The 18,326-nt window shown below is 41.8% G+C and overlaps 1 protein-coding gene across 1 annotated transcript; it reads right to left on the reverse strand.

Annotated features, from left to right (window-relative positions):
- Positions 1-8,626: 8,626 nt before the first annotated feature.
- fkbp1ab (FKBP prolyl isomerase 1Ab) lies at positions 8,627-18,112 on the reverse strand. Its single transcript, XM_026154259.1, has 5 exons — positions 17,958-18,112; positions 17,804-17,851; positions 14,079-14,191; positions 11,519-11,686; positions 8,627-9,985 (listed from the first exon to the last, which is right to left on the reverse strand). The coding sequence occupies exons 1-4, from the start codon at positions 17,992-17,994 to the stop codon at positions 11,558-11,560; spliced, it is 327 nt and encodes a 108-aa protein (XP_026010044.1). The 5' UTR covers positions 17,995-18,112; the 3' UTR covers positions 8,627-9,985; positions 11,519-11,557.
- Between the last annotated feature and the right edge of the window lie 214 nt (positions 18,113-18,326).

Genomic DNA, 18,326 nt, shown 5'->3' on the forward strand with positions numbered 1-18,326 from the left:
TCAATTGCTGTTGCCAGTCCCTAAGTCGCAGCTGAAACTCAGAGGAGATTGAGCTTTCTCAATTGCGGCTCCGAAGCTTTGGAACAGCCTTCCCCTTCATATTAGACAAGCGTCTTCAGTGCAGCTCTTTAAGTCCAGATTGAAAACCTATTTTTATTCCCTGGCTTTTAACTCTGCGGGAAACTGACATCCCTCCTATTATTTTATACTATGTTTTGCTTTTCTTTGTTTTTGTGTTGTTCAGCACTTTGGTCTGCCTGGTGCGTTTTTAAAGTGCTATATAAATAAACGATGATGATGATGATGATGATGAAATAAATAATTAGCAAATGCTATGCATATTTACAAAGGCATAGACTGTACACTCAGAGGAATGTAACCATAGTTATAAATGTGCAAAAGTATATGTCTTAGATTCTAGAAGCAAACCAACTGACAAATGGGGAGACATTTTCTCTGGCTCAATGAACTCATCACAATCTTGAACATTTGACTGTAAGCAGACAATATCATCAACACGTTTCCATTTATTTTGCAGTTTTCCAATAGGGCCATGCTTTAAAACTAAATGCACAAAGTGATGTGTAGATGACCTCTTTTTAGTTTGAAAGACTCATGGTGAGTACTTTTCAAAGACTGACCTGCACAGGCCCATCCATTCAGTGTCCCCCTCATTCATGCTGGTTCCCATTTATGCTGCAGAAGCACTAAACTACTGTGAACTAAATAATTAAATTGAGCTTGCATTTCAATACATTAACAGTGATATGGGTATTTAAATTTTTCATTACCATACTGCATGAATTAGTGTATCAGTAGAATTCAGCTGAGGGAGCACAGGGACTTTACTGGTGGGCCCTGTCAATAATGTTCCTACTGTACCACATTTTCTTCTTTAATTCAACTTTCCAATTAAATGCTAACCGGAGCACCCTGTGACTGGTGGAACCTGTGGCTTAGGAGGTAGCGCAGGGCTTCTTCTAATTGGAAGGTTGGTGGTTCAATCTTTGGCTAATCTGCTAGTCTAGTCTAGTTTCAGTGTCTTACCCAAATTTTTTCACTGAAGTGTTAGCTGGAGAGTCCTTAGGTATGGGAAAAATGTGTGTCTACTGTCGTGGAATTTTGTAAAAAAAAAAAAAAAAAAGTCTGCAACACAGAAAGAGCTGTGGTCAAGCTATTTATTACTGCGTGCAGGAGAGCCAACACACATCAAACATCACAGTACAATGTCCTCAACAGTCTGTAATGAATACACAGTTTGTTATTATTTTTACTGGCTTTCTGCACTGGAGGTACAGATCAGGTTATGCCATAGGTTAAAACACAGGGTCTCAGAAGTGTCTACACTTATGACATGAATAAATCTACGGTGTGCATAATGTATATTTGTTAGGATGCCTGGGTCATTGACCCAGGGTTTTTGAGTTTATTATATTATTTATCATTTCTAGTTTTTGGTTTCTTTGTTAGAGCTCTGTCTTATGGTTTATGTCTCTGTGTAATCTTTAGTTGCAGTCTCCCCTGTCTGCTATATCCCCGTGTCCAGTCAGTGTCTGTCTGCCCTGGTCCCACGTCTCTGTTCCCTCTGTTGTAGTGCCTGCCTGTGAGTCTGTAAGTTCAGTCTGTGTTATGTTTTCTGTTTTACTTTGAAAGTCCGTGTCTCATGTAAATGTGTCTGGTTTTGCTTCCTTTGTCTCGTTAGGCCTGATTTGCCCCAGCTGTTTCCCTCCTGTTACCTATTCCCTGATTGCTCCATTTGTGTATTTAAGCCCTGTGTTTCTCTGTGTCCGTGTTGTGATCTACCCTTGTTTTGCTGTGTGTTCTGTCTGTGTAAAGTTTACCTTGGAGTCTCAGTTTTGTTACTTTTTTGTGGAGTTCAGCATTAAAGCTGTATTTAACTTCACCTTTGATTTCTGTGAGTCTGCATTTTGGGTCTTTCATATCACCACTCCTGCCTGCACACAGCCGTTTCATAACAGAAGATCGCGACCAGAACATGGACCCAGCAGACGTTGAACTGCACGAGCGCCGACAGGTAGCTCTCTCCCAGCTAGAGGAGGAGCTCCGGTGGAGGCCATGGCTCACCCCCACTATGGGCACATTTTTCATGGGACTCGTTAAGCTCTGGGGGGTGCCCGGAGTTGCCATGCTGCTTCACCTGCTGCTTCGCCTGCACTTGTGCTACCTACACTACAAGTGGGAGGTCTTCGTTTAACTTCGGACACACATTCCTTGCTGGAGCCACAGCGTTGCTCCTCCCGAGGAAAGCGGTGCCCACGCTGCCGTCATAAGGACAATTCTGAGCAACTTGTGGTGGTGAGTCGAAATGACTACATTTCCCACACTCCTGAGCCAATAAACAGAAATGACTATAATCTCACCTCAGACACCTTCGGGATCTCTTTTCTCGATGATGATTTGGATTGGGAGGCCAGTTTTGGTTTAGCTCCTCACGAGCTAGTTAATGACAATATACATTCCTCTGAGATTTTTAGTCCTAAGACTGTTCATCGTGGTGGAAATAAGCTAAAACCCACTTTTGCCAAGTCTGTTTTTTCTAAACCTGGCCACGTAAAGTCTGAGACTGTGAAAACTGTTAAATCAAAGACTGTTAAGACCTGCTCCGTCGCCGCCGCTGGCTTCATGGTCAACCCCCTGAGCTGTTTTCTGGACTCTTGGGCCGTCGACCTCAAGGCCGGCCCCCTGAACTGTTTTGGGAGTGTTTTCCTGGTACCCTGCGCATTTTGTGGGCTTTATTTTGGGGGGGACACTGTAAAGATAAAAGAATGCACTAAAATGTTTATGGTTTTTGTTTTTTTTGTTTTTTTTTGTTTTTATTGACTGGTTTGTCCTTGTTGGCAGCCTCTCAGCTGGTACAGATGGAGGCCCTGGGAATTCGATGATAGATTAGTATTGCAAATGTGCTTATGCCAAGAGATAATAACCATTTGAATTTATACCTAAAGTGATGCACAGGAAGGGTAGAATTTATAATTTAATGAGTGCCATATTTTAAGCACAAAGCAAATATGCATCAAAGGGGTGTAGGGGAGATCAGTGGAGCTTAATGTCACAGTGCCATGAGGCTGTCTTTTTATCTGGCTGGATCGCTGTGCACTGTAAAAAAAATTAAGATAAATAATAAGGGGCCCCAACATAAAAAGAGAACATTTTAGTAACAAGTTGCACAACTTCTTAAAGTGCTGGTCAACCATGGAGCTACATTGTGTCAAATAAATGACAACATGTCATAGATAAGCTACAAAGGTAGCTGACACTTTACAGAAGACCAAACATTATAGCCAAAATGTGCTTAATAGTCAAATATGGATCCAAACATCTGGCGAGTCAGGCTGATTTGTACACAGAGAACAGTGTGAGCTCTCAGCAGCTGACTTTAATAAGAAGGACAAACGTGCCAGAGGAATTACCGAATGGATGTCCCGCTAACAGTCAGCTATCCCCGTGTTGGTGTTATTCTAACAATATCTTGATTAATACTGTTCTAAGACCATCATTGCAACTGATCAATAACATTTTGTGACATCATGTGATGCTTTGTGAGTCAGGGAAAGAGTGGAGCAATACTAAATGCTTAGTTTAAAACTCCAGGTCCTAGTCCCTGGGTTCCCAGATATTTGTAGCTGTCCTCGATGTCTGCAATGTTGCCTCCTGGGAGTGCATTCCCTCAGTTCTGACTACTTTCCCTCTCTTATTTACCATCTCGTGACATGAACATTCAGAGGTCATTGCTGTAAATTCTAGTAGTGTGGATCAGTGAATCGACGTCTCGCTCACTCTTGACATACTATCACTAGTTAGTTAAACAACTATATATATATCATATTCAGGTCAGACTTTGGGGAGTACCCCTCATGAATCTTTGAAACTAAAAAGAGGACATTCTTCTGCGTTTGCATGTAGTTTTTAAGCATGACCCCCCCCCCAAAGCATGAAAATTGCAAAGAAATTGGAAATGTGTTGGTGATATTGTGTGCTCACAGTCAACTGTTCTAGTGTATAATAAGTTCATTCTCTACTTATAAAATGTCTCCTGTTTGGCTCCTGCCTTCGCTCTGCAATTTAAGACCATTTTTTGACTACTGTGACTACATTTCTCTGTGATGTAGTGTGCCTATATGGTTGTAAATATTGAAAAGCAAGGTGACTTAAATGCCCCTTGAAAAAGTAGGTTGCTAGTACATGTCTGCTGCTGACCCTGACTCTGGATCAGTATAAAACATGATTCTTTTTATATATATTGTAAAAGATCGCTGATTTATTTATTTGCATTATACTATTAGTATAAGGGCTAATTTACACTACAAAATCCTACTCTCAAAAACTGACATAGATGTAACTCTGTCTGTGAAGCTGAATTAAATAAGTGCTATAAATGTCTTAAACATGTTTAGCGCCATCGCGTGCCAGCACAGAATGCTTGAGTGCGTCGCAGCACCCAGCATATCTCCACTCTTGCCGGTCATTCCACCTTTGCTTTGGAGGACTCATCGGAGGCAGCGGGGGAAGAGAGACGGTTTCCTTGTACTACTTCGTCAGCTTCATCTTTATCTTTTATAGCTATGCCCCGCAATACATTTTTATACCAGGTGATCTCTTCGAGCTTTTACAGCTCTTTCGAGATGATTATGATCAAAATTGGAAGAGATCAGCTCATGTATGATATTTTAATTTATCTTCCACCTCCTGGGTCTGCTTAATCTTTTCTGTCAGTATTTCAAGTCTTTTTAACTCCCACTATTAGGTTTGGCATGGTCATCACTGTTAGGGACTTATATTCATGCAGAAGATCCATCAAATAGTATCACTAAGGAATTCCTGAGCATTACAGACTCTTTTAACTTTGTTCAACATGTATCAGGGCCTACTCATATTCATCTTGCAATAATTCAGAGATTCTTGGCTTATATACACTCAACAAAAATATAAACGCAACACCTTTGTTACTGCTCCCATTCCCCATGGGATGGACGTAGAGACCTAAAATTCATTCCAGATACACAATATAACCATCCCTCCCAAACAGTGGTCACAAATCAGTCCAAATGTGTGGTAGTGGGCACATCTGTTATATTGAGATAATCCATCCCACCTCACTGGTGTGCCACATCAGGATGCTGATCTGACATGAGTACTGCACAGGTGTACCTCAGACTGCCCACAACAAAAGGCCACCCTGGAATGTGCAGTTTTGTCTCACAGCAAAATGCCACAGATGCCACAAGCAATGAGGGAGCGTGCAATTGGCATGCTGACAGCAGGAATGTCAACCAGATCTGTCGCCCGTGCATTGAATGTTCATTTCTCAACCATAAGCCGTCTCCACAGGCGTTTCAGAGAATATGGCAGCACATCCAACCGGCCTCACAACCGCAGACCTCGTGTAACCACACCAGCCCAGGACCTCCACATCCAGCAGGTTCACCTCCAAGATCGTCTGAGACCAGCCACCCAGACAGCTGCTGGAACAATTGGTTTGCACAACCAAACAATTTCTGCACAAACTGTCAGAAACCATCTCAGGGACGCTCAACTGCATGCCCGTCGTCCTCATCGGGGTCTTGACCTGACTCCAGCTCGTCGCTGTAACAGACTTGTGTGGGCAAATGCTCACATTCGATGGCATCTGGCACGTTGGAGAGGTGTGCGCTTCACGGATGAATCATGGTTCACATTGTTCAGAGCAGATGGCAGCTGAGAATGTCCCAGTTCTTGCATGGCCAGCATACTCACCGGACATGTCATCCATTGAGCATGTTCGGGATGTGCTTGACCGGCGTATACGACAGCGTGTACCAGTTCCCACGAATATCCAACAACCTCGCACAGCCATTGAAGTGGAGTGGACCAACATTCCACAGGCCACAATTGACAATCTGATAGACTCCATGCGACGATGTGTTGCACTGCATGAGGCAAATGGTGGTCACACCAGATACTGACCGGTTCTGGGTCCCCAGACCCCCAATAGAACAAAAAACTGCACATTCCAGGGTGGCCTTTTGTTGTGGGCAGTCTGAGGTACACCTGTGCACTACTCATGATGTCAGATCAGCATCCTGATGTGGCACACCTGTGAGGTGGGATGGATTATCTCAATATAGCAGATGTGCCCACTACCACACATTTGGACTGATTTGTGACCACTGTTTGGGAGGGATGGTTATATTGTGTATCTGGAATGAATTTTAGGTCTCTACGTCCATCCCATGGGGAATGGGAGCAGTAACAAAGGTGTTGCGTTTATATTTTTGTTGAGTGTAATAAGTCAGTGAAAGAGGCTAAATACTCTTATTTCAATAATCTCGTAAATTGTCATAATCTCAAATAATACCCTTGGATTATTCTTATCAACAGTATTGTTTGTTCTCCAACTCAGCTGTCTGATGATGATTGCAATACATTTCTCAATCACTTTGTAAATAAGTTGATGGACTTGAGATCAAAAATCTCCTCAAATGGCTCCCCTCATGAAAATGGTCCTTGGTGCCCTGGATCATCTACTTCTTTTTCTCCAATTACAATGAATGGTTTAACTTCAGTAACAGGTCAAATGAAATCCTTGTCATAATATCCTTAGATATATTACCTCCTTCTGTCCTTTCTGGGACTCACCAGCAATGGTCCCACATTGCTGTCTGTCATTAACAGTGACTCATTAATACTGAGGCAAGGTAACTGTGAAGTAACAGATTCTGAAGAAACAGAATCTTGATGCAAGTTCTACTGGTAATTATTTGCCTATTTCAAAATTGCCATGTAGAAGCAAATTATTATAAATTATTACAAAGCAATTGTAGAAAATTAGTTCTTGGGCAGCACCATGGCTCGGTGATTAGCACTGTTGCCTCACAGCAAGAAGATCCTAAATTCGGTGATGTTTAGGTGATGAAGCTTAAAAGACATATACTGCTGATTGTCATCGGCATAGAAATGATAAGAAATGTTATTAAAAGATTGAATAATGCCAACTAGAGAATGCATGTAGAAAGAAAATAATAATGGATCCAAAACTGAACTCTAACCTGCAGGTCAGGGAGGTGAACTTGTTTGCTCTAACAGTGAAGGTCCTATCAGATAAGTCAGGGGTGCCCAATCCCGGTCCTCGAGAGCTACCGTCCTGCAGCTTTGCATCCTTGTTCCCACACACCTGAATCAAATGAATGGCTTGTTATCAGGCCTTTGCCAAACATGATGGCATGCTGAAGAGGTAATCAAACCATTTGATTCAGCTGTGTTAGAGTAGGGATGCATCTAAAAGCTGCAGGATAGTAGCTCTTGTGGACTGGGATTGGGCAGCCCTGAGATAAGTAGAAACCCAGCCTAAGGAAAAACCAAAATACACAAGTGAAAACTTTAAGCGTATTAAGTAGGATTTTATGGTCAATGGTATCAAAGGCTGCACTGAGATCAAGCAAAATTATTACAGAATAATTCCCTGCATCAGAAGCTATTTAAAGATCATTATAGATCTTCAAGAAAGCAGTCTCATTGGAGTACTTTTGAAAACCAGACTGAAAAGAGTAAAGAATCTGTAATTTGCATAGTAAAGATCAGAACTGTCCATCCATTCTCTTCTGCTTATCCATGTGAGGGTTGCAGGGGGCTGAAGCCTATCCTGACAGGTCGCCAGTTTGTCGCAGGGCTAACACATAGAGACAGACAACCATTCGCACCTATGGGCAATTTAGAATTACCTATTTACATAACCCCAAACCATGCAAACTCCACACAGATGTGAAATTTAAAATTGAGGTCAGAGGTGACATGATACTTAGACGCAAACTAGAACATATTTTGAATCCCCATATTCCTGTGTCATTTCCTGAATGTTGCTAATACAAAGGTAGCAGCATTTTAAGCATAGTTTTAAAGATAAAAGACATTTTATTAAAGATTTAACTTATTTGACCTTTAGAAGTAATGTGATACTTAGAATCCTTCTATATTCCCTATATGCCTATATGTTGTCAATAATAACTATAACCAGAAACACAGAAGGCAAAAGGTTTACTTAACATGAATTCAGGCGTTAATTCATTATTTGTCTTCAAAGATTTTAAGAACATGGTATTGCTTGCTGTCTAGATGAAAGCAGTTATAACAAGGTTAAGCCAACAATGTATGTGTATTCATTCAGTATTAATCCAAGTGGTCTTTTTGCAGTGCAGTAACTCATACAGAGTTCCAGTCAGCTTGAAGCAGCACATTTTTACTTTCCCCCCCAGTAAGCTCATGCATCCTGAGCACCTTTTAAAGGTTCCAGATGGCACCAAGTGGAATTCTAGGAGAGATAAAAAATATGCACAAAAGCTTTTATTTAAGCTGGTATTTATGATTAGCTTGTAGGCACTTGTGGTAAAATAGTTTCACAAGTTATTGATTTTTAAAGTGTTTATCTAATGTTAATACAATTTATTATATAAGCTGCTCATCAGTTTAGTTGTCTAGGTTACCCCACCCTTGGCTTGCAGGTCAGTGAGCAGCAGTCAATAAACAGAGGCAGCCTCTGAAGCATGATGATTGGTCTGCACTTTGTCACGCCCCAAATGGTAATAAATCAAATACAGTGGAGTAGAAAAAAAAAAGCCAAAAATAAACTTCATAGGCATGTGGAGAGTACTTCTTTTATTTTAAATATGTCTTCATTGGTTTAGCCTGCATACAGTAATGCATCAGCACAGAACTACACAGTACATAGGTGGACTGCTGTCACACCAGTTGCAGCTTGGCCAATGTGCAACATCAACAGTCAATATCAGACAGCCAGGCCAGCAAATCCCTTCATTTAAACTCCATTTAAAACTACTACTTTTTTTTTTAGATACAAAAACCACAAGGACGCCTGTGTGTCAGCAACTTTTTTTATGACAACACAGACTTCAGTTAGGCAGTGTGGTACTTAACAGTGGCAAAAAAATAAAATATAACTAAAAAAAGAAGAAAATTTATCGTCATAGGTTGAACATCAGCCATGTTGATTCTAGAGATAGAAAGTGAGCATCTGAAAAAATACACAATTGTAATTGATCCACAAAATAAATCAGGGAGGTTGCAATTTGACTGACACCCTCCCCTTGATTTCAAACATTTCCATCCTATTTTTATAAGACAAAAATAACCAAACTTCCAATTGACACGTGCTCCCACAAATCCCGTTGTTGCACCGTTCGACCTGTGTATGGCTTTAAATGGGGTTTAAAGACTTGGCAAGATGAGAAGGCAGTAATAATAAAATCAGATGCAAAGCTTTCAGCATGTACGCACTAAGTTTCCATCAGGCCTACAACATGCAGATAGGGTAAAGTAGTAACCGTGTATCTGGTGAGAAGATTTAGGCACACATGAGAGCTATCTACAACTGTTACTTGTTCTCTTTTGTGCCAGCTTAAATTCGCAAGTTCAATGAAAAAGTAAACACAGTGGTGTTTTACAGAAACTACGTTCCTGTGTCGCACCATTAAGGCCTTCCCTGACTTTCACAACAAGTAGCCATTAAATTTAACCTTATGCCTATTTAACCCAATTTGAAGCTGGGCAGGGATAAAAATGTGTGCTTTTAATATGTTTTTGTACTTTTTTTTTTTTTCCTTTATTTTTTTTTTGGAATACAACAAGCTGTCAAACATATAACATCAGTATGGGTTGGACTTATAAAGATGAATGTTTCGGCTAGTGGTTCATTGGTTATGTACTTTTCAGCGTAACCATGCACAACATTTCTAAAACACAAAGAAAAGCAATTCAATTAGCATTTTAAGTTTAAGAACGTGGAGGTTTTTAAGGCTATGACCCATGGTTTTTCTAGGAGGAAGAATAAGATGGAAAAACAGAATCAACTCAGTCACAGAGACAAAATAACACAAACTGTCATAGTTTGATGAAATAAGTAGTGGAATATTGACTTGAGCCTCAAGTGCAGACTCTCCTAGCTTCTCTCCTGGTCGCCCGTGTAGGAAGTCCCCTGTGATGACAACATGAAGGAGAACATCTTGTTTAAAAACATTTTAGGATGTACAGATGGAGATACCTCTGACACTTTAGTTTGGATTGAGATTTAAGAGTCATCTTATCAAGCTTAAGTGTTTAACAGCAGTATATACACTCAGGGCACTTAATGGAATAAGATAACCCCCCACATCAACCAGACAATCGCCTATTTGGCAACTGGGAAGGAAACACTCCCTTTAAACAGGATGAAACTTCCTGCCACGACCAATTCAGGGGTAAGGGTAAAAACAAGGAGTGTAGGAAGTCAATTAAGCATAAATGCTAAATGGATGCTGTGAAACATATTTGAATAGGTGCACTTCTGGGATCCAAACTGGATTTAACTGAGACGGTAACTTGGAATATAGGATATATATGAACATTAAAAACAAGTATCAACTTCTAGGTTACAGAATTAAAAGCCAAAAACTTCATTTCCTCTAATGGCCAGTATAAACTGGCTACAAACAGAGCTTTAGCTGTAACATTACAACCTGGAGAAATGGTTTTGTTCTTTATAGCTAATTTCCACATTAATAACACTTAAAGTTAGGGGAGTGGCCCATAGCTGTCTGGTGTCACATCCACTAAGCTGATTCACTGTCATTAAATTCTATTTTTTAGTATTAATTACACTAATTATGGGGTATCTATGTCTTTGTGTTATACCTGTAGAGTTTTAGGAGATTGTAAACCAAGCTTTTGAATGTCAGCTAAAAACTAAAGCTAGAAAAAAAAAACACCCACTGAAGTAGAAGAAAACAATGCTAACACCGAGGCTTTAAAAAAACAGAGCCCAGAAAGAAAGTTAGAATGTAGCCATAACTAGCTACATTATAACTATAGCTACATTAGCTCAGTTTTTAACCCAAATTTAGCCAGTTCATATTCATGTGTGAATATGTTAGTTCTGTAACATAATGAAATGCTATAATAATAGGTAGTGAGTGAATTCAATACATGCTGCAGCTACAATATGTCATGTAATGTGAAATAATAAACTAGCTACTGAAGAAGCTAGCCAACTGTTATGCTATGGTACTGTGTTAAAGTAGGCTAGTTGTGTCCTGTCAGGACAAAAAGAAAAAAATTAAAATGACAAAGGTACAACAACAACAGCTCATCTGTGGTGAGAGGAAAGCTCTAGGACAGCCTGAACTTGTGAGTGTGCTACCAGTTATTTTCTCAATAACAACAACCCTTGTATTCTAGCCTTATGAGTTTATGGGGCTTTTGGGTGGCTGATTTTTTATTTGAATCCTTGGGCAACGCCAAGTTGCTCTCCAGGGTGTTCGTCAGAGTATGAATGTGTGTGTTTAGATGGAAAGCAATTAAGTGTAGGAAAAAAGTGCTTGCATGAATGGGTATAAAGCATTCCAAGTGCTCAAGTAGAGTCGAAATGCATGATACGAGAACCAGTCCATTCATCACTTGCTGTGCTGCCCTGTGTTTAATATGTAAGCTAGCTAAATGTATATCAGACTGTGACTTTTTACAGACTACTTACACAACATTAAAAAAAAAAAATAAAGCCAGCGGGTTTGTTTCACTCCAAACCCAGCAGCTCTACATCAAAGATGAGGGTGGCATTAGGTGGGATGATGCCCGGATGGCCTTTGTTTCCGTAAGCGTAGTCAGGCGAACAGGTCAGCTTGGCCCTCTGACCAACACTCATCTAGATGCAGGAAGATGAAGAGGAGGAGACAGAAACAGGACAAAGGCAATGGATTGTTATTGAGCACTTGTTCTGCTAGAAAATACAGTTAATTGGATCATAATGTAGTCTCTGCAGTGGAAGTTAGATAATAAGCCACAGGGGACAGTAAAAATATCTTGTTTACTAATGATGCTTCAGTTTTCCTCAATCTTATCCACAGTGCATCTACTCTGACTGCTTTACTGCACAATAGCAAATCAATCTAAATGCCCTGTGGGTATATTAAAGATCACACTGAGCACACAGAGAACTTGAAGTTGCTACCATTAAAAATACAGGATGTCCACACAGGCAGCACCAGCCACCTCATCTAAATGCTGCACGGCTGAGCGGGTGAGATATGGAGCTGTGTCCTTGCTGTGTTGGTGCACAGAGGAACAGAGTTAATGGAGAGCTTGGTAAGTGAAAACTCGATAATGGAACCATGTCAATAAATTTATGTGTTACAGAAGCAAAATACATCTTCTTTGAAACCATCCCAGTTACATTTGCCTCTAAATCATGACTGCTGAAGCTGCCGAGCTTTATGACTTTTCCCCCAGAATCTGATCCAGTGGCATACAATACACTGCAGAATGTCCTCTGAGGACATCTGAATAAATTCACACAGCTTATAGACCAGCTTTAGCTTCATTGCTTGATCATTATTTTATATGTGCTGTATTGGGGTTTCCGTATGGGGTACTAGATACAAATTTAAGACTGTTTAAGACACATAATAAAATGTTTATTTCCTTTCTGCAATCAAGTCAGTCCAATGTAAAACCAGTGGGAACAATAAGCTCAGCACTTACAGTATTTACAAAGCACATGAGCGGGTACATTGATATCACTGACATCACCACCTCATTTTAACCAGCTGAATTTCATAATTGACAGTAATACAACTAACTAGTTACATGACCTGGAACCAGACAAGTAGCAGAAACTATGGCATTTATGGCATTTGCTCCAGGTATAATGATACTGTTTATAAACAGGAAACAATGAACACGTCTGAACAAGCAAACTCTAAAGGGCACGATTTTTGGTCCTGGAGCCTTTCTAAAGTCAGTTTTTTTAGGCTGTTTTTAGTCTGGGTCGTTTTGGCTAATCGTGAATGAATCTGTTGTACTGCAAGTCTGCAAATAGCCTAAGCAGAAGTCAAAAGACATTTTGCAAAATGCAATCTCAGTTTTCATTTTTTGCCCGGTAAGAATTTTACTTCGCACTACCTCTTTTCATATATCTGCTTTCATGGTCAGACTGTTTTTTTCTTTTGTTTTTGTGTCCAGCCCATGCGCCGCTTAGCAGACAGTTAATCAGAGTCCCTGAACTGTTGATTGAAATTCTTTGTTTTTTTTTTTTAGTGTTCAGACTAATTAGCAACAGCATGTCTGCTAACCAAACTAGCTAGCATATGGTGATAACTTAGCACACCATCCTCGGCTGTAAATATGGTCACTTCTCGTGGCGATCGTGGCTCAAGAGTTGGCAGTTCGTGTTATAATCGGAAGGTTGCTGGTTCGAGCCCTGGCTTGGACAGTCTCGGTTGTTGTGTCCTTGGGCAAGACACTCCGCCTACTGGTGATGGCCAATGGTGCGATATGGTAGCCTCGCTTCTGTCAGTCTGCCCCAGGCTACAACTGTAGCTTGCCTCCACCAGTGTGTGAGAGTGAATGAATAGTGGAATTGTAAAGCGCTTTGAGGGCCCGAAAAGCGCTATATAAATGCAATCCATTATTATTTCCGGCTCCAAAAGAACTACAAAACCAGTGGAACACGTCAGCTTTGTTATTTCCATCTTCTCAGCAGAGTCGATGGTTGTTAACCTGACTGAAAATAGGCTGAATGAGCATAGATGTATCCATGTTTTATTGAATCATCATCAACTTCAGTGAATGTTGTAGTTAAATTCCACCATCTTGGACTGCAGCTGGTGAAGTAAGCTTTCTTCTGTTGTACAGCTTAGAACTGCAGCACATGAGCCAGTTTGGTGGCCTTCCAGCTTGCAGAAGATCTCCAGTAAGGAGTACGAACACCAGCAGCAGTCCAAGATAGTGGAGTTGGAATCTTTCCAACCACAGGACTAGATCCTTCCTACAAAGCAGCAGATGGATATTGAAGACCGCCACAACAGTAACCTACCCAGTGACTCATCTAGTAGGGAAAATACAAAATGGTTAGCAGCAAATTAACTTCCCAAATAAAAGTGAGAAGATTATGGCCTAGTAAACTGAAGGTGGGTATCACTGGAGGGATGAATATATAAAACTAAAACGTGCTAACCCACCATGTAAAGTCTATGATGGAAAAATGTAACGCTACTAATAATAACCTTTTTACCTTTTCCCAAAGTTCTCCAGCCTACCTGCACTACACCCTCTTCCCAGCCTCGGATCACTTCCTGCTTGCCAATCTTGAACCGGAAAGGCTTGTCTCTGTCACGAGAAGAGTCAAACTTCCGTCCGTCTGTGAGAGAGCCTGCAAACAAGGAAACGGTAAGATGGAAGTACAGTGTGTGAGAGAAACAGAAACAGCTGCTGGTGCACGCCCTCATCCTGCTGTTGAAAAAGCCAGCCATTACCCCTGAACATGAACAATTACAGGACTAATCACTCACAGAATGTTCAGGCCGGCTAATATCTAACGTGTACAAGTTGTTTCATAAAACCATTGCAAACAGTGATGTCTTCCAAGCTTCTCTGGCATCCATCATCTCTGCTGTGTTTATACAGAGCGCACAAATAAAGGGATTCTCAGCATCTCAGAAATAGAAGCTGCAGCTGTCTGCATGGTGGGTTTGAATGTGAGTCAGGAAGATGCAGGCATGGGTGCACAGAATAGCAGCCCTCCAATACCATTTCCGCCATCGTTATTACTGTTATTACCACCACCGTGGAAGGGTGTGTGTCTGTGTGTGTGGTTGCTTGATGCAACATAATACATATCGATACGCAGATCAGGAGGCGAGCTGGCAAGATGCAGCCTGTAATCCCAGCGGCACGGTGGGGTGTCCTGTCCTCTTCTGGAAATCTAGATATCAGATTATCTGGACAAGCTAAAGGTCCCATTCGATCCGAGCACTGCAGTGCAAAGAACCCAATAATGACTTTCTCACACGCTGATCATTTCCTGGATGCAGAGCTGCTCCCAGACAGACCAAGTTTTGATCTTCATACAGATGTCTGCATCAAAAAAAGACTCGCTTGTGTAACGGAATATCCTGTTTCATGTCAAGATAACTTTGTAGGCTTGCAGGAAGGGAGACGGCTCAGAGAGGAAATCCTGCAGATTGTGGGTTATTAAAAAGGAGAGAATGCAGTCTCAAGCCTAAAAACAAGTTTTAAAAAATATGCTTTGCCTTGCAAAGCCCAAATGAGCTCTGACTTCATGTTACATAATCTCGAAGCAAAGAGGCTTGTGTTACAGGGTGAGTTATGTCTGTCTCACCAGGCAACACGCTTTGCCAAACTAAAAACAGGTGCAGACAAATATGTAGTCTAGTATGCTGGGAACTGCACGACATGATCTACATGTTACTCCCTTTTAATACACTGCAAAGCATGCTAATGATATCTGTCAGTCTGTCCACTGCTTTTACGTCTCAACAGCAACACGAGGAAGGATTTCCATGAAGTAGTGTGCAATTTCCACAAGAAAACTCTCAATGACTTTGCTGATCCACAAACTTCATGCTCCACTATGAGTGGCTTGTAATAAATTAGTTTTTCATATAGCACTATCTGAGGAGAATTTTAATTTATGCAAAACTTTGGCAATAGAAAAAGCCACAAATTTGATTGCACAAATTCTGCTAGCATGCACACAACCGACTGCTAAACCTCAACATACGGTTTTAGCATTGCATTGCTAGCGTTGCGGAGCTCAGATGGGAGAGGAGTCCAGAGGGTAGGGCTGCCACATTGAAAGCTCAGCGGTACAGAGGTTAGAGCGAGGGACAGACCCATGGCTGAAGATCGTAGGATCTGAGACGGTGTGCACGGGTGAAGGAGGTCAGACAGATACTGAAGGCCAGCGTATGGAGGGATTTGTAAGTGAGAAGGATCTAGTAAGTGATGTGTGACTTGATCGGCAACTAGAGATTAATGGGGGTTGGGGGGTATATGTTGCCAAAACTTAGTCTGTTTAAATGAGAGCCAGTATAAAAGATGGACACAGTCACTCACTGGATAGTTAGTCACTTTTCTCTATCACCAGTGTTTTGAAACCAGATGTGACGAGTGAGGGCTGGATCTGACTGTGAAACCCCGTGCTTATTAGTTAATAACTCTATACTCATAGGCTTGTTAATATTAATAGGTCAAGTATACGTCATTAGTCAATTAAACGGTGCTACCAATTTGCTAATGTCGACAATTTGTCATGGACGAGTGTTCATATTTTGGATAATCCTTCTTTATCCACTATTGTTTTTGCCAATCAGTTATGCTATCAATAATAATAATGGATTGCATTTATATAGCGCTTTTCGGGCCCTCAAAGCGCTTTACAATTCCACTATTCATTCACACACTGGTGGAGGTGAAGTGTCTTGCCCAAGGACACAATGACCGAGACTGTCCAAGCCAGAGCTTGAACCGGCAACCTTCCAGTTACAAGACAAACTGCCAACTCTTGAGCCACGATCGCCCCAGTCACTACTTTAGACTTTTTTTTAACACAGTATGATGTTCAATTTCAACCCAACTCCTCCCTGAGCCTGGTTCTGCCGGAGGTTTTTTCCTGTTAAAAGGGAGTTTTTCCTTCCCACTGTCGCCAAGTGCTTGCTCATAAGGGGTTGTTCTATTGTTGGGTTTTACTCTAATATTAAAGGATCATTATCTTTCAATATAAAGTACCTTGGGGCAACTGCTGTTGCGATTTGGCACTATATAATTAAAACTTAAATAAATTGAACCATTTCAGTCTTCATCTGCACCCTGTGGCTTTGGATTATTAGTTAGACAACAAAACATTTTATGCTGCCATCCAAGTTGACTCCAGTGAACTGTAATAAGCTTCTTCCTTTCTAAACATTTTTTCTTAAAAAAAAACACAAAAAAACCACCAAAAGACAACTGAGATATTAATTAACACAGAAAATAAGTCTTAGCCACAGACTGTGCTGTACATCAGTCCTACAGCTCTATCCTGGTGGCACAAAGGAGGGGTTAAAAATAAAAGATGTGACTGATATTGCTAACTCTTGTTCAGAGTGACGAAGTGACCAACATTCAGTGTTGTTCACATAACGTGCAATTCTCCAGAAAATAGTAGAGGATTGAGCCTGCTATTATTACAGTCAGCCAGACGGTTATAATCGGCTCAGCTAAACGCCACCAACCCCCCAACGACCCCAGAGAAACTCCAACAAAGACAGAAAAGCGCTGGAAATCAGACGGGATTTAAAACCGTGCTGTCTGGGCTCCTCTGGTCTGTCTGTCTGGTCCTCTGAGTGAACCCTGCGGCGGAATCAGTCTGCGTCCCCCCTCCACCTCCTCATTTGTTAATTATCCAGACAAGACAAATGACCACATTCATCCAGTGATCTTCATGAGGCTGTAATGGAGCGGTCGGCCCCAGACTGAGGCGCGCATTATTTTACGCAGTGGTGAATCTAGAGCACCGTCCCCGGGACACACCACCACCTCCACCACCAACTCCACCTACTGTTGCTGATGCTGCTTTGCACGTTTTCACCTACCCAACACACCGAATGTGCGGGGAGTAGAAACGCGACGAAGGGGTTAAATTTCCACGCAGCTCGGTCGGTGACTGACAGTAATACCTCTTTGCCCTACTGAGAAATCACTGCCTGGAAAGGTCTGAGGCACAAAATATGTCTGCTGTGCACACTTTGTCCGGCTGCACGTTGCTCTTAATCCAACCCTCACAGCGTCCCTGCGAGGATTCTCATCATCTCCTGCGATACTTTCAGGATTATCACGCTGAGCTATTTTTCAGAACGGGTGTAGGACACAGTGCCCACAGCCGTTACTCCACTCGGACGGCCTTCCCGTGAACCCGCCGGTGTGCCTAACGTGTACAGTGTGTCCGTGCACGTACAGTTTAAGTTTGTCACGTCAAACTCACCGACATAATGCACCACACACGTCTGTCCTTTTTTGGGGAAAGTCCGTCCTGTGGAGAAGCCAAAAGGGAGCTCAACATAACATGCTCATGACGCAATTAAGGCGCTGTTTCTATGGCTGCACGCAAGCACGTTAAAATGTACAGCAGGCTTTACCGTCACCGGGGGTGATGGTCTCGATTTCGACTCCCATTTCAGCGCTGTGCGTCCTGGAGCTGCTGCTGCTGTCCCTGAACACGGCAACACTCCTCCCGCAGTCAGTCTGTCTGCGCGCTCCTCCGGCGGATGTTCCACATCTCTCTCTCTCTCTCTCTCTCTCTCTCTCTCTCTCTCTCTCTCTCTCTCACACACACACACACACACACACACACACACACACACACACACACACACACACACACACACACACTAGCGTCAATGGCTCACATCAACACTTCCGCCCACGACCACCAAAGTAAAACCCAATCTAAATCACTGGAACGGACCCCTGGCGGCCACAGGCCACCCGTTTTCATATTTAGATGA

Source organism: Astatotilapia calliptera, chromosome 20 (assembly GCF_900246225.1).
Source record: "Astatotilapia calliptera chromosome 20, fAstCal1.2, whole genome shotgun sequence".
Lineage (NCBI taxonomy): Eukaryota > Metazoa > Chordata > Actinopteri > Cichliformes > Cichlidae > Astatotilapia > Astatotilapia calliptera.